At 48.9% G+C, this 26039-nt stretch overlaps 1 protein-coding gene across 4 annotated transcripts in view; it reads right to left on the reverse strand.

Annotated features, from left to right (window-relative positions):
• Nucleotides 1–21868: 21868 nt before the first annotated feature.
• Disp1 (dispatched RND transporter family member 1) overlaps nucleotides 21869–26039 on the reverse strand; it is a 164411-nt gene continuing 160240 nt past the window's right edge. For all 4 annotated transcript variants that reach the window (XM_031337436.1, XM_031337425.1, XM_031337430.1 and 1 more), the window contains one exon: nucleotides 21869–25464. In XM_031337436.1, coding sequence (XP_031193296.1) covers nucleotides 21892–25464 — 3573 coding nt within the window. In that variant the 3' untranslated portion in view covers nucleotides 21869–21891. The remainder of the gene's footprint in view (nucleotides 25465–26039) is intronic.

Genomic DNA, 26039 nt, shown 5'->3' on the forward strand with positions numbered 1-26039 from the left:
CTGAAAAAAAAAGAAAGAAAACCCAAAAAATCGAAAAAATAAAAAACAAAAACAAACAAAAAACCCCTGTTCCCTCCCACTTCCCCCTGCTCACCAACTCACCCTCTCCCACTTCCTAGCCCTGGCATTCCCCTACACTGGTACACTGGGGCATAGAACCTTCACAGAGCCAAGGCCCTCTCCTCCCATTGATGACTGACTAGGCCATCCTCTGCTATACGTATGCTTCTAGAGCCATTAGTCCCACCATGTGTACTCTTTGGTTGGTGATTGAGTCCCTGGGAGCTCTGAGGGTACTAGTTAGTTCATATTGTTGTTGGTCCTAAGGGGCTGCAAACCCTTCAGCTCCTTGGATCCTTTCTATAGCTCCTTCACTGGAGACCCTGTACTCAGTCCAATGGATGGCTGTGAGCCTCACTTCTGTATTAGTCGGGTACCATCAGAGCCTCTCAGGAGACAGCTATATCAGGCTCTTGTCAATTGGGTGGATCTGAAGAATATCATCCTGAGTGAGGTAACCCAATCACAAAAGAACACACATGGTATGCGCTCTCTGATAAGTGGGTATTAGCCCAGAAATCGGAATACACAAAGTACAATCCACAAACCACAAGAAACTCAAGAAGAAGGAAGACCAAAGTGTGGATACTTTCTTCCTTCTTAAAAGGGGGAACAAAATACCCATGGAAGGAGTTACAGAGACAAACTATGGAGCAGAGACTGAAGGAAGGACAATCCAGAGACTGCTCTACCTGGGAATCCTTCCCATATTCAATCATCAAATCCAGACACTATTGTGGATGCCAGCAGGTTGATATTCTTATTTGCCTGCAAAATTCATGATGTCTTTTTTTTTTAAAAGATTTATTTATTATTATATGTAAGTAGCTGTCTTCAGAAACACCAGAAGAGGGAGTCAGATCTCTTTACAGATGGTTGTGAGCCACTATGTGGTGGCTGGGATTTGAACTCAGGACCTTTGGAAGAGCAGTTAGTACTCTTAATAGCTGAGCCATCTCTCCAGCCCCTAAATATTATTAGATTGTTCTTTAATGATTTATTTATTTAATGTGTGAATGCTCTCTCTGCATGTACAGCTGCAGGCAAGAAGAGGGCATCAGATCACATTACAGATGGTTGTGAGCCACCATGTGGTTGCTGGGAATTGAACTCAGGACCTCTGGAAGAGCAGTCAGTGCTCTTAACTACTGAGCCATCTCTGCAGCCCTAGATTGCTTTTCTTTTTCTTTTTCTTTTTCCTCTCTCTCTCTCTCTCTCTCTCTCTCTCTCTCTCTTTCTCTCTCTCTCTCTCTCTTTCTCTCTCTCTTTTGGTTTTTCTGAGACAGGGTTTCTCTGAATAGCCCTGGCTGTCCTGGAACTCACTCTGTAGACCAGGCTGGCCTTGAACTCAGAAATCTGCCTGCCTCTGCCTCCCAAGTGCTGGGATTAAAGGCATGTGCCACCACCACCTGGCCATGATGTCTGTTTTTAATAGTAAATAGCACCCCATTGTGTAGATACATTTTCTTTATCCATTCTTCAGTTGAGGGACATCTAAGTTGTTTTCAATTTAGTGGGAGAGCATGTGCCCAGTCCTGCTGGGACTAGATGTCCCAGAGTGGTGTGGTACCCAGGGGGGCTCCCCTTCTCTGAGGGGTGGGAGTAATGGGGGAGGGATTTGTAATGATGGAACTGGGAAGAGAGGAGGGAGGGGCTGTGATTGGGATGTAAAGTGAATAAAACAAGTTTTGTTTTTTGTTTTTTTTTTTAAAGCTAAAAAACAAAACAAACAAACCAAAAAAACCAAACCCTGGCACCCTGAAGTTTCTGAGTGAAGTGTTAATTGATCATTAAAAATAAATGGTGGAGAGTAATCATCCTTTAAAACTGAAGGGAACCCTGGTGATGGTGAGAAGCCTCGTTGGGCCTCTAGGCTGCACACAGTATAAACTGCCCAATGCTAGCAGGATCAGAAGCTCACAGCCACAGGACATCTGGAAAACACATCTGAGCCTGAGAAAGCAGGGGAAAGAGAAGACTCGGTCCGAAATTGCTGTGGCAACTGTAGGATTCGCATTGATGTCCCAGGACCAGCACAGCCACCCTCAGACCCTGCTCCACACACCCAGTGGCTGAGCTATAGAGTTCTTTCTCTTGGCCATGGTCCGCAGGCAAAGGAAGTCTTCCACTGACCAAGAGTCTTGGCTCACTTTGACAAAATTCAGAGATAACGTGATGGGCCTTTAATCACAGCCTATAATCTCAGCATTTGGGAGGAAGAGGAACCCAAGGTCGTCTTCTGTCTGATAGCAAGTCCCATGGCCAGCGACGTAACGAATTTCAGAATCTATTTCAAAAGCAAACTGAAGTGATAGAAGAGAGGGAGGGGGGAAGAAAGAAAGGATAGAGGGAGGGGAAGAAGGAAGGAAGGCGGGCAGACAGGGGTGGGGGAGTTAGTCAGTCCTAAGATCGCCATAACAAAATACCAAAACTGAGCCACTTAAAAGAGCAGCACACAGTTCTGACACAACCAGGATCACAGGAAGGACAGGCTCCAGTCAGATTTAGCAAGGGCAGGTAACAGTAGAGATAACCAGATGATGCGGGGCAAGCGTAAGAATATAAGCAACACAAACCAAGGTTACTTGGCATCATCAGAACCCAATACTCCCACCATTGCAAGTCCTGGACACACCATCACCCTGGAAAAGCAAGATTTGGATCTAAAATCACTTCTCATGATGATGATGATACAGGATTTTAAGAAAGACATAAATAACACCCTCAAAGAAATACAGGAGAACACATGTAAACAGCTAGAAGCCCTTCAAGAGGAAACACAAAAATCCCTTAAAGAACTACAGGAAAACACAATCAAACAGGTGAAGGAAATGAGCAAAACCATCCAGAATCTAAAAATGGAAATAAAAACAACAAAGAAATCAGAAAAAAAGAGCAGCACATAGTTTCAGGATTCCCAAATCAAGGAATGTGCACGGCCATGCTCCCTCTGAGACCTCTAAGTCTTGCTTCTGTCTTAAGGAAGTAAAGCCCAGGAACTGTGTGACGAAGCCAGGCCCTGACCCATAACTTAGGATCCTCCTGGCTCCTGACCGTTCCTTCTTGACTCTCCACAGCCATGCTTCCACAGACAGAAAGAGAGAAACCTCTGTGAGGATGACTCATTGGCTGGAGACAGGGCTCAGTAACGGAACACTTGCCCGTCACGCCCAGGTTCTGGGGGCCAACCCATTGTCTGAGTTCTCACCCAAGCTGAAGAGGATCGCTGTAGCCCGGGTGCCTCACACCCCAAGGAGGACAACTTCCAGCCTGGACTGAAAGCACTTCCAGGCCACGTGACTGAGGGAAAGCTCTGATGGTCTCAACTGTGCATCGTGGGACCCTCCCACGTCCGGAAGTTAACATCTGAGCCCTGATTTAATACCTCCTTAAAGCTCAGCTGCCTCTGGGTTAGGACGGACTTCCAAACAAATCAAAAGCCACAATTAAGAGAGTACATTTGTCTTTCAGCTGGTGCCAAGCACATTGGCCCTCACGCAGCCCCTTTCATCTCTGACAAGCATTTCCTCATCTGTCAGTGTCTCTGTAGACCATATCTAGAAGGACTTTGAAGACACAAACTGTTTACTGAAAAACAAAGTGGCCTATTGTCGCTGCTGTCACCACCAACGGCACAAGAATAGAATGGGCCAGAGTGACGAAGCTGAGGGTCCTTGGCTGGAACCTGGCAGAGCTTCACAGCTTCCTCACAGTGCATCCGACATCCGAACACAATGCACTGAGTTATACAGACTTCCGATGCGTTATCCCCTGACTATCAGAATCCGTGAGAGCATTCTCAGAAAGAAAGAAAAAAAAGATCTTTGCAAAAACCATGTCCTAGGTATTTTTCTGTTGCCGTGACAAAATCTTTGACCAAAGCTAACTTGAGGAATGTTTATTTCAGTTTACAGCTTATAGTTTATCACAAAGGGAACTCAGGGCAGGTACCTGCAGGTAGGAACTGAAGCAGGGACCATTAAGGAACGTCGACTGAGAGCTTACTCCCTATAGACTGCTCAGGCACCTTTCTTATAAAACCTGACCTTTGCATCTCTCTCCAGGATCCCAACCATTCTGTGTCCTACTCACGAGCCTTGCTGCTAGGGCTATCCTGTGCTCAAAACACACATGAACACACACACACACACACATACACAAACACCACACACACACACATGCACACACATATACACACATACACACACACATACACATACACACCACACACACACCACACACACATACACACACATACACACACACCACACACACACACACACATACACACATACAAACACACATACACACACATACATATACACACACATATACACACACATACACACATATGCACACACACACACACACACACACTCCCAGTGTTAGAAGTTTATGAAAAATCACTAAGCTGGGCAGAGCGCTTCCGTGAATTTCACATCAGGGGTGAGAATGGTGCTCGCTCATGCCAAGTAGGGCCTGGGAACCTCTGGGAGCCTCTGCCAGCCCAGTGCCAACCCCAGTCATGCAGTAATGGCTCTTATGCAGGCTAGCTGCCATCCTTCTTGGAATCTGGGAATGAGGCCTAGTGGCTGCAGAGATCTCACAAATTTAGGGACATGAAGCTCAGAAGGCTGGGAACTCCCACGATTTGTTGCAAAACAAAAACACTCAATACTCAAAAACCGCAGAGCAAGGGACCCACAGAGCATGCGTGCACACAGCGGGGAGAGCAAGGGACCCACAGAGCATCCATGCACACAGCGGGGAGAGCAAGGGACCCACAGACCATCCACGCATACAGCGGGGAGAGCAAGGGACCCACAGAGCATGCGTGCACACAGCGGGGGAGAGCAAGGGACCCACAGAGCATCCGCGCACACAGCAGGGAGGAGGTGAGCATTCAGGAATTTTCTAAGGAAGTGAAAGATTTGGGCAGGGCTTTTCCTGCAGCATTTCCATAAACCCAGGCCTGCTGTGCCCCAGGCACAAGATTCTTCTTTATCGGTGACAGAAATCTCCACTGAGCCGTGCATGCCTCCAGCCCAGCAGGACAAACGGACATGGGCTCACAGTATCAGGCCTCCTGTTCCTGGGCACATTGCTGTCCCCAGAACAGATCCTCTGGAAGGAGAGGGAAGGTTAACAGAACTCCTGAGTTCTTTTCCTCTAGATGGACAAATTTCCCGAGACTGTCATGGAGTCTCCAAGAGCGAGCAGCACAAGGTTGCCCCACCCCTTCCTCTCTTCTAGGGGAACAGCCGCTTTGAGTGATGGAGTGCCCAGCGGCTCCTCAGTCGTCCCTGCCTGTGATGGGCCCAGGGGAGAGACTTAGAAGAAGGCCCTTTAGACAAGGCCAGGCTGGATGCAGATGGCCGTCGATGTCCCTCCCTTCTCTGGTGCCCTGCCTCATCCTCAGCCTTGCCAACCTTCTCTTTTCTGCCCATCCCTAACTCAATGTTCTCTCCAGAATCCAGCAGGGGCCAGGGCAGGTACCAGGGTGAGATTCAGAGTGACCGTTTTGTTCTGAATGTCATAGAGATGTCCTGTAATTCGATGGTTTTAGTTGGTCCCATATTGTAATGATAGGAAATGAGGCTAATTTAGGAACGGGATCCTGGGGGGCATGGTGGGAGGAATATCCTAGCGGCTTTTATATGGCATGAGTGGAAAGCACATGAGATAAACAAAGCCAGTTTCAAAACCAGCCCTGGATCACTGTGTCTGGTCTTAGTAGCCATTTAACCTCTCAGCCTCAGTTTCTTCATCTGAAAATGGGAATCCCATTGTGAATTTAGAGGACCGGAAGAGGATCTATAAATAAGAGGGTGTTGGGCAAGCACTAGCCATTACTGATTTGATTGATTGATTGATTGATTGATTTTGAGACATTTACTTTGGCTCTCAGATTCAGGAGGACACAGGGCCATCATGGTGGGGACAGCATTGGAGGGACACTGTGATGTGCCTTGTTCACATCTTGACAAATCAGGAAGGAAGAGGTTTTGTCTAGAACCCGAGGATGACATCACCTATGAGGCCCAGAGAAGCCTACTTCTGCTTCCTGGGCCCCGTGTCCCCATAATCTTTCCAAACAGCACAGCTTGCTTGGATGCAACGCTGAGAGACAAGAGGTGCATATCAAGTCCCCTGCCAAGTTCCAGGCCTGAGGGGTCTTCCCTGGGGATAAGGTTTTGACCCAACCTGGCTCCAGAGTTGGGGATATGGGGAAGTGACCTGGAACGACTACAACCCCTCGAGAGACATAGAAGGCATAGACTTGGCGCTCACACTGGTCTCTTGCCCGTCAGACTATGGGGCCACCCTACAGATGCTACTGCTGTTCTGCAATGGATTCTGGAAACGTGTGGAAGCTCTTCTCAGGTCCTCAAAGCCAGTCTAGAGCCTGCAGGGCTTACAGCAAGCCTAGGTGCCCCCTTTATTAGCTTAGAAGTCTCTGCAGAAGGCATCCCATGGGTAGGACTTTAGGGAGAATGAGAGACAATCCTTTGCAGTGGGTTATAGCCTGAAGGAGGAGTGCTGGGGGACTCCTGAGGGTCTGATGGCCTATCCACCATAGCCGCTTTCTGAGAAGGTCAGGGATCCCACAAGGTTCTTGGCAGAAGAACTTCCAGCTGCCTTCTGATCTCTTTGGCCCAGAGACAGAGTTGGGGAGCAGACGGAGACCGTGTGGAGGTATTGGGAAGCATGGCTTACCCACCCTGCTGGCTCAGCACGGGTCCATTGATAATTCAGCTGAACACTGCTTCTGCCAGGGGCAGCCCTCCTTGCTGGGTTTTCTTGGCAGTGGTGCCCATAATCTCCTGATATAGCATCTAATTTGAACTTCTGCAAGCATCCTCCCCTCAAAATGCCTAATTATTATGTTCTTCTACATACCGAGGGAGTCTTTCCAGCCGTCTGAGGCTCCCTAGAGGAGGAAAGGATAAGCCAGTGATTAGCGGGATGCTCTCAGATCTGGTAAATCCGGTGGGGCTTGGCTTGGCAGAGGTGCCCAGCCCCAAGGCTTTTTCTACTGGTACCTACTGGGAAACCGAGGGCAAGGCTCCATGTGAGATGCAAATGGAAGGCGTGATGTGGTGGTTAGCGTTTTGTAACTGTCACAAATACTCAACTTGTAAAAAGAGAAGAATTGTTATCTTCCAGTTTAGGTTTTGGTCAGTGATTGGCTGGTTGAGTTGGGTGGGGTGTAAAGCCCTAACTGTACGGGGGAGCAAAACCATTCATCTCAAACCTGGGGGACAAAAGTGGGAGAGATTAGGGTCCCACAAGCCACTTTGGAGACACCCACCAATGACATAAAGTCTCCCCCAACAGCCCTACCTCTTAAAGATGCCACATCTCCCAATAGTGCCAAACCCAAACCAAGCCTTTCCCACAAGGCTCTCTGGAGAACGTTTTGAACTGAAGCAGGCCTTATCACCGCTCTATCCTGCAGCATCTCTAGCTACTGTGCATCCTCCCTGACTTGCCCTTCTGTTTTGTCCTTGGGGTACCACGCTGTTCCTTGGGCAGAACAATATATTCTTATATATGCCACACATCCTATGGCCTTTCAAAAACACCCAGCCTACACTCTCTTCCCTCCAGTGAATGAGATGCTGTGACCCAGTTTCAGACCCCAAGCAGCTTGCTATCCTCTTCTATGATGGGGCTGAGCAGAGGCCGTCTGACAGCAGTGTCACCAGAGTCATCCCCTGACAAAAAAAAGCCAAGTATGACCATTTTCAGTCTTCTTGCTTAGAGACCTGCCACGAGGTCTTTGGACCACAAGGCAACTTGGTAAGCCTGCAGAATGGATGAATTCTCCGCAAGACATGTAGGTTAATCTCATTACCATAGGCTGAGGAGGGGTGGCTGCACAGCCCCGCCGACTCTGGGCCAGACATGTCATACAAGTGACCAAGAGCAGCCTTGGTGGGAGTATTTATATCCTGGACATTGGCAAGGGATACAGATTGCCCCTGTCTTCATTAATGAGCCTTATCCCAGCCTCGCACTCCCAGTCCTTACTCCAGAGGTAGAACTCAAGGCTCTGCGGGGATTGCCTGCTGGAGGACAAGCAACTGTAGTGAACTTCCGGGTGGCCAAGGCCTCATCTACAAGAGGAGGAGGCTAAGCCAGTTTCTAAAGAGACCCAGCCACTTTTCATATGGTTTAACTATCTCACGGTCAACACAACTCCATCAATTTAGATATTTCATTTTCCTCCCTGCTGAGCATTTCAAACAGCAAATGCTCAGGCTTTGCAATATCTTAGGACACTATGAGTGCTTTACAGTTGAATATCCAGCTGCTAAGTGTGCGCCTTAAGCCTGTGCTGTGTCTGCATACCAACACCTATCAAATGGCCTCCCGAGATCAAGCCCTGATGGTTTGAAAGGGCCTCTTTTCAGGGCTTCTGGCTTTTCCAAGAGAGCTTGCAGAGCCCATTAGACATGGGTAGTGCAGAAGACTGGAAGGGCACAAGATGCCCCAGCTTTAGTACTGACAGGAGGCACCTCAGGCCACCTCCTCTCTCAGAAAAGCATGTCTTCTCTCACCTACAGCCCCCTCAGCACTCTCTGTTCCCCACAGTGAGAGAGTTGTCCCTGAGGAGAGGTCTACAGCCTATGCTCTTTCCTACAGCAGGAAACAGCTGTGCCTTGGCTGTGAAATAGCACATTCTCAAGTGTCCTGAAGGGGTGGACTGTGTCATCTGAGTGTGCCATGCTGGGGGTTATTAGATCCCTCTGAGAAAGCATGAGCAACGCAGGCAGAAGCATGTGGCACCAGGAGCCAGAGGCGAACTCCATGTTCCCAGGGGAGGGAGGATGTGGAGATGAAAATGGTTCTCTCAGAAAACTTGGATCTGAGGGAGTTGGTGCAGGGGCTGCTGGCTGCCAGTCTTGGCAACTTTCTATTCCTAGTGGTCCGGGCCTCACAAAATAGGCTCGTGATGTAGGCCGAACAGTGAGCGGGCCATGGAGTGGCCACCATGCTGTTAACACCCTGACATCAGTGTCTCTGAGGAAGAGAGGCAACTGAGAAAATGTCACTTCCTATTCTCAAACCCACCCTGTAAGTAAGACAGGTAGGTGCAGCCCAAGACGTTTCCTGAACAGACCGTGTATGATGTCTGGGGTTGGCACACATCTTATCATCCAGCCAGGGAGGTGAGCAGTGTGGTTCTATCCAGCATGGATGCAGAGAGAAGACAGGACAGGCTTCTGCCCACTCGGCTGCTACCTGGGTCTGCATCTGTTTCCCCAGCCAACGTCCAGGGATCCATCTCCCTTTGTTTTCTCCCTCAAAGCTAAGTCCAGCTGTTTCTGATCCTCACTCCAGCTGGTACAGTCCAGTTTAACAGGACAGTTCACATCCTGGCCCTTCCCCTTGTGGGTCTGGAAAGATTCCCAGCAGGGACCGTGTCATGGATCAATGTCAGGATATCCCTCCTTCCAGTTAAAAAGGAACATGTTCTCTGGGAATCCCCAGGGTGGACAGTCTCCTGTTTATCTTGGTGCAGCCTTGTCCCCACAGATGGAAAAGAGCCACTGTCCGGTCCCTCTGTCATGGCCGTGTGCTTCCTGCCAGCCTCCAGCACTGCCGCAAGTGGCCTTTCCCTCAAGGGTACAGGTTCACACCACGAGCCTTCTGCTTCTGAGGATAGGAGGTCCTGGGGGTGTGCGGCACGGAAGCAGGCGAGGGAACAGACCTGTCCAAGGAGACCCTTTGGCTGTCCATGGAGCCACTTCTCCCTGGCTCTGTAATGTGTGGGTCCCTGAGCAGCTGACATTGACCAGATCTGGCTAAGGCAAGCATGTGTAAGTCTGAGGGTGTCTGGGTACCACAAGCAGACATTCCCACCAGCCCGTTGACGGTCTCAGAGAAGCAGCATGTCACCCAGAGAGCCTTCTGGGGTTGAAAGACTCACGTTATTTCCAGGTTGCTCTCTCATTCTCTCTGCTTGTTGTGTTTCAGCATCCTGCCCTGCTCCACCATGCCTGCTGCTTGCTGCCTCTGCTCCACAACAGTGGCTTCTTATCCCTCTGGAACCAGAATCCAAAATAAACTGCCACTTCCTTTGGTCTTGGTGTCTTACCGCGGCAACAGAAAAGCAAGGGATACATCGGGGGAAGTCAGAGACATGAAGAGAAGAGAACACGCTACTGTGCTACTGATGTTTTGCCCAAGACACACAGAGCCAAACTGCCTTCTAAATATTTATACAGACATCCACAGAAGCTCCTCTCAGCCTGGCCACTGAGGCTTCTGTTAATGCAGAATCATTAGTACTTAGCCCCAAAGAAGGCTTCTGCCTCCCTACCCCCAAGCTCTGGGGCTGCAGAGACTGCAGGAGCTGGGCGGATGGAGAGGAATGTGCCAGAAAAGACACACGACTGTCACAATCACGAATACACAGTCTGTGGGCAAGGCCCGTCAAAAAACAACGCGAACCACAACAAGGCTTATGAGTAGGAACCTGACTAGCTGGAAAGAAATAAGCCGGCAAGAGTAGAAGAGCAGTAAGGGGAGGGAGGTAGCGGGGTGTATATCTATACAAAGGCTCCCAGGGGGAAAAAAAATTTACCTTCCCCGAACCTTCTGCAAGGCTCATCGATCAGGACGTCAGCGGAGAGGCTGGAATGCTGCAGGTGCACAGCCCGCTTACAGTCTCTGTGTGTGCGTGCTATCTGTAGTCTCTCGAATAGCCATTCCTTGACCACTTCTGTATCAGACCTACAATCCTGTGACTAACAAGAATTTAAGAGGACCCTGGTTTAACCAAGCAGAAGGCTGAGAGCCATCACATAGCACCCATAGGAGCCGAAGCCTATAGGGAAGACTATAAACAGGAGATTGTAAATAGGAGAGATTCACCTATTCAGAGTTTCTACCAACATACTTGAAAATGCCTGATGTGTGACTCTGGTCTCTTACTATTGCAAACTCAAACTGTTTGCCATGTTGGAATTGGGAGTAACCTAAATATGTGTTTAGGCATGTCACTTATGTTTGGTTTCATAATGAACCATCTCTTATCCCCTTTGAAGCGACAGTTGGATTTCATGTGTGTGTGTGTGTGTGTGTGTGTGTGTGTGTGTGTGTGCGCGTGTGAATACCATGTATGTAATCATTAAAAATAATGAACCCTGTAAATATGTATGTATATGAATATACATTGTATATAATTATCCTATTTTATAACTTATTTTTTTCAGTCAACAATGCCTTAAATGTCTTTAAAGGCTAGTTTATTAACATCTACACCACTCTTGTTAGTGTCTATAAGATATTCCATCTTTTTACTTAACCAAGGCTTTATTAATGAACATGAATTATTTCAGATCCTAGGACTGAACATTCCCACATATATATATATATCTCATTTGTGTCATTATTGACATTAAAATTCTATGAACGAGTGTCTTCTAGCACAAACTGAAGGTTCATAATATCCCTAGACACTGCCTTTTGGAAATGCTATTTTTATTTTATTTTTAGGAAAGGGTCTCGGTATGTAGAACAGGCTGGCCTGGGACTCACAGATATCCACCTGCCTCTGACTCCACAGTGCTGGGAGTAAAGGTGTGTGCCACCATCCTGGCTTTGCTATGACTTCACCTATAACAACCCACAATCCCAACAGTGCTTCTGTCATCCTCTCCAACAGTTGACACACTGGCTCCGACTTCAACAATCCATTCTCTTGTGCTTTGGGCCATACACTCTTTCACTCATTGGAATAGTGCATAGCTGACTGGTTTAACTTAAGGAACATGCTCTCAGAGAATCTAGAAATGTCCCATAAAATACCCTATAGTCGTAGTTTATAAAGTCCAGTTGGAGAGTGTCCGAGGCACTCGATGAACATGATGAATGAGTATGTTGGCATAACTTTACGACATAATGTCAACACAGCTCATTTGCTCTCAGGCTCTAGCCAGTCTGACAGGTCAACGCGGGATGCTCACGGCTGTGAAGAAGCTCAACGGGCACTGAATCCCCAGAGCTCACATACAAGCTGGGTGTGTCACTTAAATGCTTACCACCCAACACAGGGAGAAGGGATGCAGATGCAGATGCAGGAGACTTCCAGAAGCTTGCTGGTCGGCTAGCCTGGCCTTCTCAGTGGAAGAACAAGAGACCTTATCTCAAACAAGGTAGAAAGTGAGAACTGATGCCAGAGATTGTCATCTGACCTCTGTGTGCTACCATGACACTTGAACATCCCCCCATATAAACATACACACATGCACAGCCACCCACCCACCATTCAAACAAATAAGTAAGCAGCAGGCTGAGTGAGATTACCTACTTGTTTCCTCCTCCCTGCTCCTCCCTGCTTCTGCTGGCTCCTCCCTGCTCCTCCTGGTCCCTCCCTGCTCTTCCTGGCTCCTCCCTGCTCCTCCTGGTTCCTCCCTGCTCCTCCCTGCTCCTCCCTGCTCCTCCTGGTTCCTCCCTGTTCCTCCCTGCTCCTCCCTGCTCCTCCTGGTTCCTCCCTGCTCCTCCTGGTTCCTCCCTGCTCCTCCCTGCTCCTCCTGGTTCCTCCCTGCTTCTTCCTGCTCCTCCCTGCTCCTCCTGGCTCCTTTCTGCTCCTCCTAGCTCCTCTCTGCTCCTCCCTGCTCTTCCTGGATCCTTTCTGCTCCTCCTGGATCCTCCCTGCTCCTCCTGGCTCCTCTATGCTTCTCCTAGCTCCTCCCTGCTCTTCCTGGCTCCTCCCTGCTTCTCCTAACTCCTCCCTGCTCCTCCTGGCTCTTCCCTGATTCTCCTAGCTCCTCCCTACTCCTCCCTGCTCTTCCTGGCTCCTCCCTGCTCCTCCTGGCTCCTCTCTGCTTCTCCTAGCTCCTCCCTGCTCCTCCTGGCTCCTGCCTGCTTCTCCTAGCTCCTCCCTGCTCCTCCCTGCTCCTCCTGGCTCCTGCCTGCTTCTCCTAGCTCCTCTCTACTCCTCCCTGCTCCTCCCTGTTCCTCCCTGCTCCTCCCTGTTCCTCCCTGCTCCTCCTGGCTCCTCTCTGCTCCTCCTGGCTCCTCCTGGCTTGTGCCCATTATTCCATTAGCCTGTTTATCTAGTTTCTGTTTAGAATCCTGCAGTGGAGACCCTGTCTTTTGTGATATCCACCATCAAGTTGTTTTTCTTTCCAGGTGCTCATTTGTCTCGGATGCTGGCCTGTGTATTATTTGAGGCCTCGTCTTGTTCTGGGCCCCGCAACTGATCCAGCAGCTTCCCTGTTTTGCAATCCCTCAGCAATCCTGTCATAACACATGGATGCCAGTCAGAGCAAGGGAAAGTCTGTCTGCATCAGCAAGAACTCTGAGGTAGGAGATTCCTGAACAAGCCAGAAAAGTCAGTTGGGCCTCTCCAGTTGAAAGTTTCATCCTTCCCCAGCCCCCGGGAACCACTGTGGAGCTGACTGATGCCTTGCTGTTTAATCACCAAGGAGCAGGACTCTCTCAATGAATATGAAACAAATACTAGGTCCCAAACAGTTCGAAATAAAGGTTACGCAGAAGTACCCTCATATGCGTGACACAAGGAAAGCCATACATAGACAGCACCAGATACAGACAAACAGGCCAGTGGAGAACTGAATCAGAGGAGTGGTCACGTGAGAAAAGTCCAGGTCTCAGGGTCTGGGAAGTGGTCCGGAGGTTAAGTGCACTTCCTGTTCTTGTTGAGGATCTAGGTTTGGCTTCCAGGACCCATAACTACCTGCAAACTCTCATTCTATAGCCAGGCAGTGGTGGTGCATACCTTTAATCCCAGCACTTGGGAGGCAGAGGCAGGAGGATTTCTGAGTTCGAGGCCAGCCTGGTCTACAGAATGAGTTCCAGGACAGCCAGGGCTATACAGAGAAACCTTGTCTCAAAAAAATCAAAATTAAATAAATAAATAAATAAATAAAACCCCTCATTCCAGCCTTGGAGAATACATCGGGTTGCACATATATGTATGTAGGTAAACACTAAGACACATAAGTAAATCTTCAAAAAAAAAATCAAGATATCAAGGAAGCCTACCATTTAAAAACATGATTCATTCATGATCGTTTCACATTATGAGAAAACCCTTGTTATCTTGAGCTTAGGTGTATTAAGCTCAATTTCATAATTTATACTGAAAAAATATCTGCTCAGACTACTTCAACAACACATCCCTTTACACTTGCATCTCATTCATGTAAAACTTGTCAGTCCACAGCTTACAGTGGAGGTGGACGTAGGTAAAGGACTTAGTGCAAAAGAAGAGCCATCGACAGATATCTATAAGACAGACATAAAAAATGCAGCCACATTTTGTTTATAATGGAGTGGGTTCCTAGTGGCTACAGTGACTGAACACATTGATAGAACTTTTGCAACAGAAGGAAACACGTCTCATTTAAAACACAGCTCTGGGCTTGGGGTGGGGTTTCATGGTGCAAAGCTTCTATGGCAAGCACAGGGCCCTGAGGTTGATCTCCAGCACCACAGGATGAAAACCGGAACCCCTCAGTACCAACCACAGTGAGACAGACTGGAGTAAAAAAAAGTTTTTTATTATACTGTGAATATATACACCAAAATTTGTACGCACACGTATTAACATATATACAAGGCATAAAATGTTTTGCATACAAAGTGGCTTACAGAGAATGTTCTGCTCAGCTGGTTGCAGGAAGTACTCTGGGGAGTAAAAGATAGAGTATGATAGGTACAGCTAACCAGTGAGGTAAGATTTACGTGGTAGAATTTACTTTCTGCACCCAGGTCAGTCCTTACAACCCACAAGACACACATCCTTGACAGCATAGTTATTGTGCACTGTGTAAGGATTATCCTTGTATTAGTCAAACGCCGACTTCTCTGCCCCCATTGTCTGCAATCTGGACATAGCACTATGATGCTTATTCTGAGGATCTCCTGTCTTAAGCTGGTGTAAACATTGCTCCCCTTTCTTTTCTTATTCGTCAAAAACCGACCAGCCAATGACTGAGTGGAAGGGAGCAGGGCTGGATTTCCGAGTCCACTGAGGGGAGGAGCAATAGAGGAAAAGGGGATTCGGCGCAAGGAGAAGGTCCCAGAGACACCCTGGAAAAACACCTGAAGCAGACAGAGGCAGATCAGTACTAAAAATGCAAGTATCTTGGGGATTTTGGTTGGGAGGTAGCCAGGATAGAGGACTAGAATAGATTAATGTTTGCTCAGATAAAGCTAATCAAAGAAATCTTATCGTCTCCGTCTCATTCATTTGGGAGCAGGATTAAGAAAGACTGATAATTTTTTTTAAAAATTACATTAACATGTCCTAGTTTGTGTCCTCTTGCTGCTACACACACACACGAGCAAAAGTGACATTGGGACGAAAAGCTCCATTAGGCCTAGTAGTTACAGTAACTTCCGCCATTGAAGAAAGCTGTCTTAGAGTTTCTATTGCTGTGATGAAACGCCATGACCAAAAGAGAAACTTGGAGAGGAAAGGGTTTATTTGGTTTACATTTACACATCACAATCCAGATCTGAAGGAGGTCAGGTCAGGAACACAAACAGGGCAGAAATCTGGAGGCAGGAGCTGATGCAGAGGCCATAGAGGAGTGCTGCTTACTGGCTTGCTCCTCATGGCTTACTCAGCCCACTCTCTTATAGAACAGGAGCAACAGGCCAGGGATAGCCCCACCCAGAAGGGGACGGGCCCTCCCCCATCAAACAGTAATTAAGAAAATGCTCTACTGGATCTTACAGAGGCATTTCTCACTTAAGGATCCCCCCTTCAGATAACTCTAACTTGTGTCAAGTTGACAAAACTAGCCAACACAGAGGCCAATGCAGGAACTCAGGCAGGAATCTAGCGGCAGGAACTGAGCCAGAGATTGTAGAAGAGCGCTGCTCACTGGCTTGCTCTCCATGATTTGCTCAGCCTGCTTTCTTATACAACCAAGGCCATGCGTCCAGGAATAGCACAATAGGCTGGGCTGGGCCCTCCATCAATCAGCAACCAAGAACCAAGAACCCCGACCCCAATGTCATCAGGCCAATGTGTGGGAGGCAATTTCTCCACTGAGAGTGCCTCTTCCCAGGTACATCTATGTTTGCATCAAGTTGGCAAACACTGTGACAGCATGTATCCTTAACTATCTGAAGTGTAGATGCAACATTTTCCACAGTTCATCATTTCTATATACTGATTGATTTCTTGAGACAGGTTCACCACTTTGCCACGGCTGGCCTTGAACTGCTGAGCTCAAGGGCTCCTGCCCATCACCAGCCTCTTGAGAAGGGGGCACTACAGCTGGCCGGCACCATGACCCACCCCACCGCCACCTTTGTGAACAGCTGCTCATGCTCCAAACCTTTCTTCTGGAGGGCAGAAGTTTGGAGGCAGGAGGCCTTTGTCACTGGTGGCCCTGCCTCACGTCCCCAATGAGGGAGACTTTCTGTCACCAGCACAGCTAGGTGAAGCACATGCCTGCTGTCTACGAGCCAGTCAAGGGACATAGACAGACACATGGCTAGACAGAGGCCATGCAGGGCCATGGATACTGCAGGTGAGCCCGGGTGCCCTGGAAAGGCGCAGGCAGGTCACATTCTCCCACTTTGGTGCAACTGGAACCAGAGGAGGCGGTGGCTTCCTATCTACTTCCAGGATAGCTAGCTAAAGCCTCATCAGCATGACTTTCCCAAGCCCCAGACAGGATATGGATGTACAGAGAACACAGACATCTTGGAGCAGGGTCCGGATGAAGAAACTCCCCTCATTGCACATTAGAGCCCAGGCTCCTTTCTAGAGCAAAGAAACCCAAGTTGTGGTTTGGGAGGGAATTGTGTAGCAGCTCAGGATTGCTCAGTACACTTCTATCCCTCGCAGGGATAAATGATTAACAATTCTATACCCTAGAGCAGTTGTTCTCAACCTTCCTAACACTGCGGCCCTTTAATATACAGTGTGGTGTGGTGACCCCAACCATAAAACTGTTCTCAGTGTCCTTCATAACTGTAACTTTGCTACGGCTATTTATCGGAATGTAAATATCCGCTATGTGACCCCAAACGGGCCAATAACCGCTGAGCTGCAGGTGAGAAGCATCCGAGTTCTGGAAAGGCTAAACATCTCTAACTTCAGTCGGCCAGCATAGCGTCAGGGGCTGGCTTCTTCCGCCGAGCCTTTCCTTAGCCCTCTGCAAATAGAAAGGTAGCTGCAGAGACAGGCTTGTTCCCCAGGATCTCAGGGAAGAAAGCTGGTGGGTGCCAGCGCAGAGATCAGAAACCACACTGCAGACTGGGTGCCTCCCCAGGTGGGCAATGGTGCCACAGGGAGCGTGGGGAGCACGGGGAGCTCGGGGAGCACGGGGAGCTTGGGGAGCACAGGGAGCACGGGAGCAAGGCGAACACAGGGAGCATGGGGAGCACGGGGAGCACAGGGACCACAAGGAGCTTGGGAAGCACGGGGAGCACGGGGAGCATGGGGAGCACGGGGAGTACGGGGGAGTGGAGAAGCCACATCAAGGGCAATCTGAATGGGGATACACTTTCATTATTTTTGCCCCGCATTTAAGCCTTGACTGAGAGAAAACCCTAGTAGACTAGTTTTTACTAATGAGATTTTTTTTTTTTTTTTTTTAACAAGCATATCACATTGTAAAAGCAGGATTACAGGGTTTTTTGTTTTTGTTTTTTTTTAATTCTAGTGCTTTCCCCAGGCAGGCCTTGTAATCTTGTTTAGATTATTGGTTTATTCAGTAAATCCTTTTCCTCTGTCTAATTAGCCCCAGGGCCCTAGGTTGAATTCCAAGCATGGCAAAACAAAACAACAAGAAAAACAAAGCAAAATAAAACACAGCGCACAAAAACGGCTAATTGACAGACGATAGCACGCACATTTTACTCTGCTACTTTGTTTCAAAATAAAACAACTTCTTGAGGATCTTATTTGGCTCCAAAGACAAATATTTCTTGGGGAAAATAATCGGCCTTTTGCTTCTCAGGAAGGGTAGAGCTTCCGTCAGAGGGGCACACCTTTGAGACTACTGAGCCAACGTCTAGGTTTAGCTGTCTCTGTCCATTCTGCAATGTGGACTCCAGGTCTTATTTTGGTATGAGTCAGAATGAGTCAAGAGATGTACCTCCTCTGAGGGGTCTGGGGAGAAGGGTGGAGGTGCCGACTGTTAGCTCAAGACTTGGCATGAATCCCCACAGCCCACAATGTTACCAGAGCGAACTGGGGGCTAAGATCTGGATATGCCACTGATTTAGACAACATTCAAGCTGGGAAGAGCTCTTTCTGGGACAACGGCTCCTGAAATGTCATTCATTGTTTTCTCCCATGCACCCCCTAGATAGAAGCTGCAACAGCACGCGGACCTCGAAATCCCAGCTGGCATGCTCAACTGTCTACCTTATGTTCGACAGACTGCTTGGGCAGTTAAGAGCACACGTTGGCCCTGGTTCCAATGTGTACCCTTTGGCTTATGACACCAACACAAAAAAACCACTATCTTTTTCTTCCCTTACAAAATATAAAAGTTTGGCAGTTAAAGTATTATTTTAACAACAGGCAGAAGACCTACTGGGCCACCATGTTACTTTCCCTGTACGCACACTGCAAAAATACCATATAAAGCCAAACCTCAATAAAGACGGCTAACAAAAAAAATGCCTTTTAAAGTCGACTGGAGATAACTACCAGCAAACATCTGGAAAGATACCATATGTATAAGCATTTAGATACAACCATATGTATAAGCATTTAGATACAAGAGCTTTTGCATTTTAAAATAAAAAAAAAATCTCATGGTTCCAGCAAATTCCTAAAATTTGCTATGCTCCAGCTTTATGAGAAATAAAATAAGATCTTTCATTTTTTAAAAAAAATATAGATCTGATTTTTTTCCACCCTAAAACGACTCTCCTCATTAATATATGAAAACATACAGCTGGTTTTGGAGTTACTAGGCTTCATTTTTTTCTTTCAGAAACTATCCTAATTGCTGGTAGAGATGGCTTCCAGGTGAGGCGATGGGAGCCAGGCATACTTCCTAAACTCCTGTAGACCACATCTGTAAAAGTACTCCATACACCACGCCTGCACATGGTTCTATAGTTAGAATGATTGAGGCTGGAGCGTGGATTATTGAACATAAATTTTAATAACAGTTTAACATTATCTCTGAAAAATAATTGTTTTAGAAGGATGTACATCTATGGCAATTACATACCAGGATGAACACACACAGATGAAGCTGTGAGATTATTTCAAACAATAAACTTTTCCTTGTGAAAAAAAAATGTCTTCTACTTGGCCAATCAAATGGGAATTTGAAAAGCGGGCCTTGCAGGGGAAGTGGGGAGGGCCCAATTTGGTGACAGGAATTCAGCCATCCAAGATGGGTTCTGTGGGAGTTAAGGGACATGGGTAAAGCCACGGCACCAGAGCTCTCTACACTGCAAGTGTTCAGCGCACGGGGTTCTTCTGCCCACATGGAAGTTCTCTGCTTTATCGATCACCTTTGGGGACAATGTGGGAAACTTTCTCGTGAAACAGGGCCAGAAGTAATGATGCTTCACTACAGATGTACTGTAGTGACGAATTAAGAAATAATTTCAAAGCTTTGGATCTCTAGCACTGAAATTATTAAAATAAAATAAAATGCTAAAATCTAACCCAACCCAACGAAGCAGCCAACCAATCAACTCCTTTATGAAACCCAGGGATTTCAAAGTTCAAGTCTGCTCTTAAGTAACTGTGCAAAGGGTTCATGGGCCCAGCAAGGCACAGGGCAATTAAGCAGAACAGGGGAGGGACCAAGGCCACTGGAGACTCCTTACCAGGACAGCTGGCAGAACAGGCCACAGGGGTCTGGTTGAGAACACACGTGCTCTGAGGCCCTGGATTTTCATTAGCTAACTGGATGGTTATACATTTCAGAAGACAAAGAAAGATTCTTATGTGGGCACCGGGTGCTGCCATCTAGGGCTCCCATCTCCCCCAGGTCACCTTACCAAAGAACGAGATGCAGAGGGGGTGGGCAGATGCTGTTTGAAAGCAGCTCAGCACCAGGTCCTGTGGCCCAGGCACAGCTGGCTTCTCTAGGGTTGGCTAGTAATACTGAGCGGAACAGTATTTCTATGTGTAAGTGAGCCAGCAGGAGCAGCACCCCATCTTTCCCGGAACAGGCTTCCTCAGGGTGCTGTCAACAGCCTGCTCTGGGTCCCACGCTTGGAGCTTATCCAAAGAAGATGATAACCACACCAGCTGATAAACAGAAGAACAACTGAGTGAGCCAAGCAGGCTCACGGGAGGGCCCAGCATCTGGAGTGCTATCCAGTGGTCGAGATGTCAGAAATGTTTGCATTGTTTCAGAGACTTGAAAGAAGTCTGAGTAACAGAGCAGTTCAAGAGAGGCAGACATAGTAGGCCACTTGTCATAGCAGCATTCAGGCAGAGGATGGGCATGGGTGGAGGGGAGCTTAGATTTAATGACTCACAAGACCCCTTTCAGCTCTTGATAGCTCCCCCATCCAGGATTATAGACAGAGATTTTGAAAAAACTATTCTTAGAAAACAAGCACGAAGATTTTTCAAAAGAAACTTTTCAATTTAGGAATATTCCCACCAGATTCTTCGGAGGAACAAACTGGAGGTGTAGCTCCAGGAGGCATCAGGCTGTCCCTGAGTAAGCAGGCATGTGCCCAGTGTCAGATGAGATGGTTTGCTGGGGCCTCCATCTGAAACACTAGGCAGAAGGAACACACCAACAGCTCCTATCACACACTGATCTGACACACAACACGGAGTCATCAAAGGTGGTGCCCAAAGGCTTAGCATTCTCCGGGCTTAGCTGCATGGCCAAGCAAGCCTGTCCTGAGACATAGTGAAAGAAATCTTATGGACATGGCCCCTGAGGACCAGAAATGGAGGCAACATTCCACAAACAGGACCCCTTACTCTCGAGGTTTCAGGAGGTCCCGGGTCCATCTTTGTCACCATCCAGTGTGCCCTCTGAAGCATACCAATACACAGATGCTCCCAGATCCTCACGCTTCTCTGTCTGTGGTACTAACACAACCATCATCCAACACGAGGCGATGCTCGTTGCATCCCTCGGATGCTCACAGATCTCCACGCGTCTCTTTCTGTGGTGTTAACACTGCCACTGCAGTCTACCAGGTGATACTCACGACTCCTTGGTTAGGAGGTGTGGTAACAACCAACTGGCTGGCTGACTGGGAGAGAGACCACTTGGATATAAATGTGTCATGGGCTTCGCGTGGGACACGTATGAAGACAAGAGGAATGTACTATTGAGGCATTTGGCATTGGTGTTTAACTAATGTACATTTCAATGCTGCCTGGTTCCTGGTTTCTGACGGAAGCATCTCTCTGTCAATGTGAGCCCTAGTGTCTGTGCTGAGCAATGAGAAGACTGAATTACCAGCAGCCAAACACAGCAGAGTGAAGATAACCAGGTACTCACTGAGAGGTACTGTCAACTCAGCTCAGCTACTGTCTGGGGGAACAGAAGCATGGAGGTGATGCGCACTGCCAGTGTGACTCGCCGCTGCAGGACGGCAGACGGAGAGGAAGCCGAGCTGAGCAGGACTGTGTAAGCACTACTTTTTGAAATTAAAAAAAAAAAAATACTAACCCGAAAATCCAACAATCTTAACACATTCACGAGATCTGTGAGCGTGTTCACTGTTCAGATAGAATAAGACAATGACAATACGACTGTAAGCATGGTGACACGTGGAACATGCCTGCTGCTAATAGCATCCCTCTGCAGGCTCCCACCTCTCACCCCTAATTCAAAAGAACGATGGAGGCAGGTGCTTTGGAATGCAATGCTAGGTTTATTATAGTGTTTTTATTAACAGACTCTCGCCAGGCAGGTCTGGGTGTGTTGGTACAGCAGGCACATTGGTTCCAAGGTTTGGCATCTGGCAGTCCGTGGACCTGCACTTCAATCTCACAATGCTTCTGCAACTCTGTGGACTGTTTGGGCAGGAGCTGCAGCCAGCCTCCCCTAGTAAATGGCTGAATATAAAATTTGGTTCATTATGATTGAAATGTTCTGAGTTCACAGTTCCATCGGTCTGCAGCAGCCTTAGCTCCCCCTTCCTCTCCTCCTTGTCAGTCTGCTCTGGTAAACTAGAAACCTTGGTTTCTGTCCCTCCACTGCCCTCTGTGTCCCCTGTGTCTCTACCTTTGCAGAGTCTCCTTTGGTTAGTCTCAGGATTGCGACAAGCTCTTTGGAAAGACTCAGTGCTCCCGCTGGCAGACAGCGACAGCTCTGCTGTCCTGGGAAGACGCTCCTCCGGGCCGTGTGTGCTGGCAGGACTGAGGTTTTCTTGGGCCTGAAAGTGCTGCACTGGGTGAAGAAAAAAATTACTAGGCCGAGAATTCTGCATCCCTGGTGGCAGCATGTGCTGGACAGGATGCAGAAGGCCCTCGGCGGCTCGGTGTGTGGCCTTCAGAGGAGCCACCTCATTCTGAATCTGGACAAAGCTGCCTGCAGTGGAGGCACACCTGTGGCATAAGGAGCCACCCACCTGCTGGCAGTGGACTTCTGGCAATCTGTACTTTAAGTGTGTATAGGCATCTGGGCAGTTACATCGTGGACTGAGAGAGAAGTGACACACGGTGTCCTGCTCCAGACAGGGCTGCAACAAGGCTGAGTCTGGCTCACTCCTGGGGCTCTTGGTGAGTTCACTGTAGGCTGCAGGCACGGGCACCCTTAAATCCTTTGCTTGGCCATTGAAAAATTCCGAGCAGGTGCGTGGCTCTTCAAAAGCGGCCTTCTCTGAGGAAGTGCAGCTGTGGGATGCCAGGGGTTGTAACTCGTAAAACTCGTGTTCCAGTTCGGATTTCTGGCCCCTGGCATCTACGCTATAAGCACTGGTGGTGTGTGTTTTGCTTGGTCCCCTGTCCCCAGGCCTTGCAGACAAAGTGTGGGAAAAGGCACTGCACTGGAGCTTCTTAGGTAACGGGATCTGGCCACAGGTGCCTTGCGGCCCCAGGCACCGACACAGGCACTGGAAGAAGAAGGTGGCGAAGGCCCAGCTGACGCACATGACCAGCATCATGAACGTGCCCAGCTGTGTGTAAGCCAGGACTGTGGAGGGCATCATCATGGCCCCAGCCACGAAGGTGGTCAGGGCAGCCATGGCTATCGCAGAGCCCATACGGCTCAGAGAGAAGATGACTTTGCCTTCTCGGTCGGGGTCTGGAGCCAAGCGATAGGCCACCCCATAGTGGACGGCAAAGTCTACAGACAGGCCGACCGCGACAGAGATGGTGACAGACTCCAACACATTCAGTTCCCAGCCCAGCAGGACGAGCGACCCAACTGTGACAAATATGGTTCCCGCTATGGAGATGATGGCGTACAGGCTTATGATGATATTCCGCGTGGTCAGCAGCATCACACTAAAAGCGACGGCCACCGAGAGCCCCATGGCAATGAGGGTGCCGTCAGAAAGGCTGTCCTGCAGGTCATAGAACTCCAGGTTGCTGACAAACCAGCCGCGGCTGAGGCCCTCGGGTGCCGAACTCAGCTCGTGGGAAATCCACGAGTCCACCTCCTTGTAGAACTGCTGCATCTTCTCGTAGGCTAAGGTGAAGAGGAAGGTGCTCTGGAACTCCAGCACCACGGCCCTGATGGTGTCGTTGATGTCGAACCTTGGCCCAGGGGTCTTGTTATTCAGGTGGTACCCTGTGCTCCTGTCCAGCTCCATGATGGCCTTCTTGATGCACAGCTCAAAAACCTCTTGCTTATAGGGGAAGCTGCAGTGGCTGCAGCAGGGGTACAGGGCGGGCTCGTCACAGTCCTGGTTCTCCATCCACTGTTTGAAGGTCTCGATGAAGCAGCTGGTGAAGTCCTGCTGCTCGGTGTGGTGGAAGAAGGTCTGGTTCCTCAGCTTCTGACAGAAGTGTAAAATCCAGGCCTGGGAGGCCGGGCTAGCAATGTTAAATGTGCTATCTAGTGTCAGCTCCCCTTTGCTCTTGGGGTTCAGAGGGTCACCGCTGTCTTCTGGGGACACACCCCAGATTACCGTGATCGGCATATGGAGCTCCTCTCCATGGTGAACCCGCTCAAACATGAAAAGCTTCTTAAACTCAGCATCGTAGCGCTCGAAGGGATGCGAGGACCTGAACACCTGGAACTCCGAGAGCTCCAAGGAAGGCAGTTTCATCTTTGGGTTTATGCACACGATGTAGGCCCCGCCCACAGTTAGGGCAAGGAACCAGATGAGCCAAAGGTAGCGAAACTTAATGACGATGCAAGGCAGCACCTTCTCAAAAAAAATCCGAGAGGCTTCGGAAATGGCAAACAGCGCCTTGCGGCACCTCTGCCAGAGCACTGTCCAGCAGCTCTTGTCATAGGCTTGTGCCTGGGGCTTTCTGAAGCAGGTGAATATATTGAGGAGGTAGCGCTCATGCAGAACAATGACAGCCGGGAGCCAGGTGACCATCAGGACATAATTCACCAATATAGCGGTCCCTGCATAGACCCCGAAGCACCTGATTGCTGTGATGTTGCTGACGTAGTTAGCGTAGAAGGCGGCGGCAGTGGTGAAGCTGGTGACAAACATGGAGAGGGCCGCATGCTGCAAGGTGACGCTCACCGCCTCTGATGTTTCCGCACGAGGTTTGTCGAACTTGGTGTAGTTCCAGACGTCGCACAAGACGAAAGCATCGTCTGCGCCGATCCCGACCAGGATGATGAGCGCGGTGAGGTTCATAAAAGGGAAAAACTCAAAGTTAAATACGACGCGGTAGAGGAAGTAGGAGACAATCAGCGAGCTGATGATGGCAAACATCGTCATCAGTGTGATGAACATGGACTTGGTGTAGGCACACATGATGAGCAGGACGATGGCGATGGCTATGGCAGGGTACACGGTGTCCATGAGGAGGTAATCCTGAAACAAGCTGTGCTTGATGCCAAACTCGATCCCGGTGACGGTGGTGATGCCGTCCGAAGAGTTCCAGTTTTCAAAATTGTCCAGGTAAATGTTCATCATGCTCTCCCCTTTCTCTGTCGGGGAGAAGAGCATGCTGTACTTTAAAGCTGGCACAGCGTAGTCGGCCGTCTTTGGGGTCATGAAGTCCTTATCTACCAGGTAGTGGAGAATCTGGTACACGGCGTTGTATTTGGTACACTTGCGCGGCACATTGGTGCACTTGAGCTGGTCCTTCCTTCTGGCCGCCTTGTCCCAGCAGTCGGGCCCCAGCGTGCCGTTTTGGTAGTGCTTAGCACAGGTCCGGAGCAGCTTCAGCGTGTGAGAGACATCTCGCTCGACAATCTTCTGACAGGATGATCTGTTATTCAGAATGGCAATGTAATTCCCCAGGGTCCAGCTGGGGCAGCAGGAGACGGCAGTGGTCCTCTGGCAGAGGTCGCTGAACTGGGGGTGAGATCTGATCTGTAGGGACAGACAAGCAGAAGGACTGGAGTTTAAACAGGGCTCTCCACCAGGCAGGTCCCTCCTGCCTCTAGGAACAAGGCAGGCACAGAAGCTAAACAATCCTCCGTCACAGTGTGAGTCAGCGTGTACACAGGTAAGCACTCCCCCCACGACCTCATCTTACCGGCTGCTAGACTTTGAGCAGCAAACTCCTGTTTGGGAACGGCATACAGACAGGTTTAAGGAGGGAGATAAACGTAACACCCACTTAGTAAACTGGTCTCTTCAGAGTCAGCATGGAAGTAATAAAGTGGACAGGCTTTATAGCTTATGCACACTGGAGTAAGGAAAACAACTGTCCAACTGCTATTTTCCCTAAAATCCTGGTTCTTAGCACAAAAGTTTCGGTGAGAAAAGTCACCACAAATCCCAACAAACACAGGTGAAAGTTGCTGGTCCTAAAGGTCCTATAGCTCCCTGGAATACACCCCCAAACTGCCCTGTACAACCTGATCCCCACTGTGATGGCACAGACAGGCAGAGCTCCTGGGTGGTATCAGTGGATTGGTACCCTTAGAGTAGTGGCTCGAGGG

The sequence above is a fragment of the Mastomys coucha genome, unplaced genomic scaffold (assembly GCF_008632895.1).
Source record: "Mastomys coucha isolate ucsf_1 unplaced genomic scaffold, UCSF_Mcou_1 pScaffold1, whole genome shotgun sequence".
NCBI lineage: Eukaryota > Metazoa > Chordata > Mammalia > Rodentia > Muridae > Mastomys > Mastomys coucha.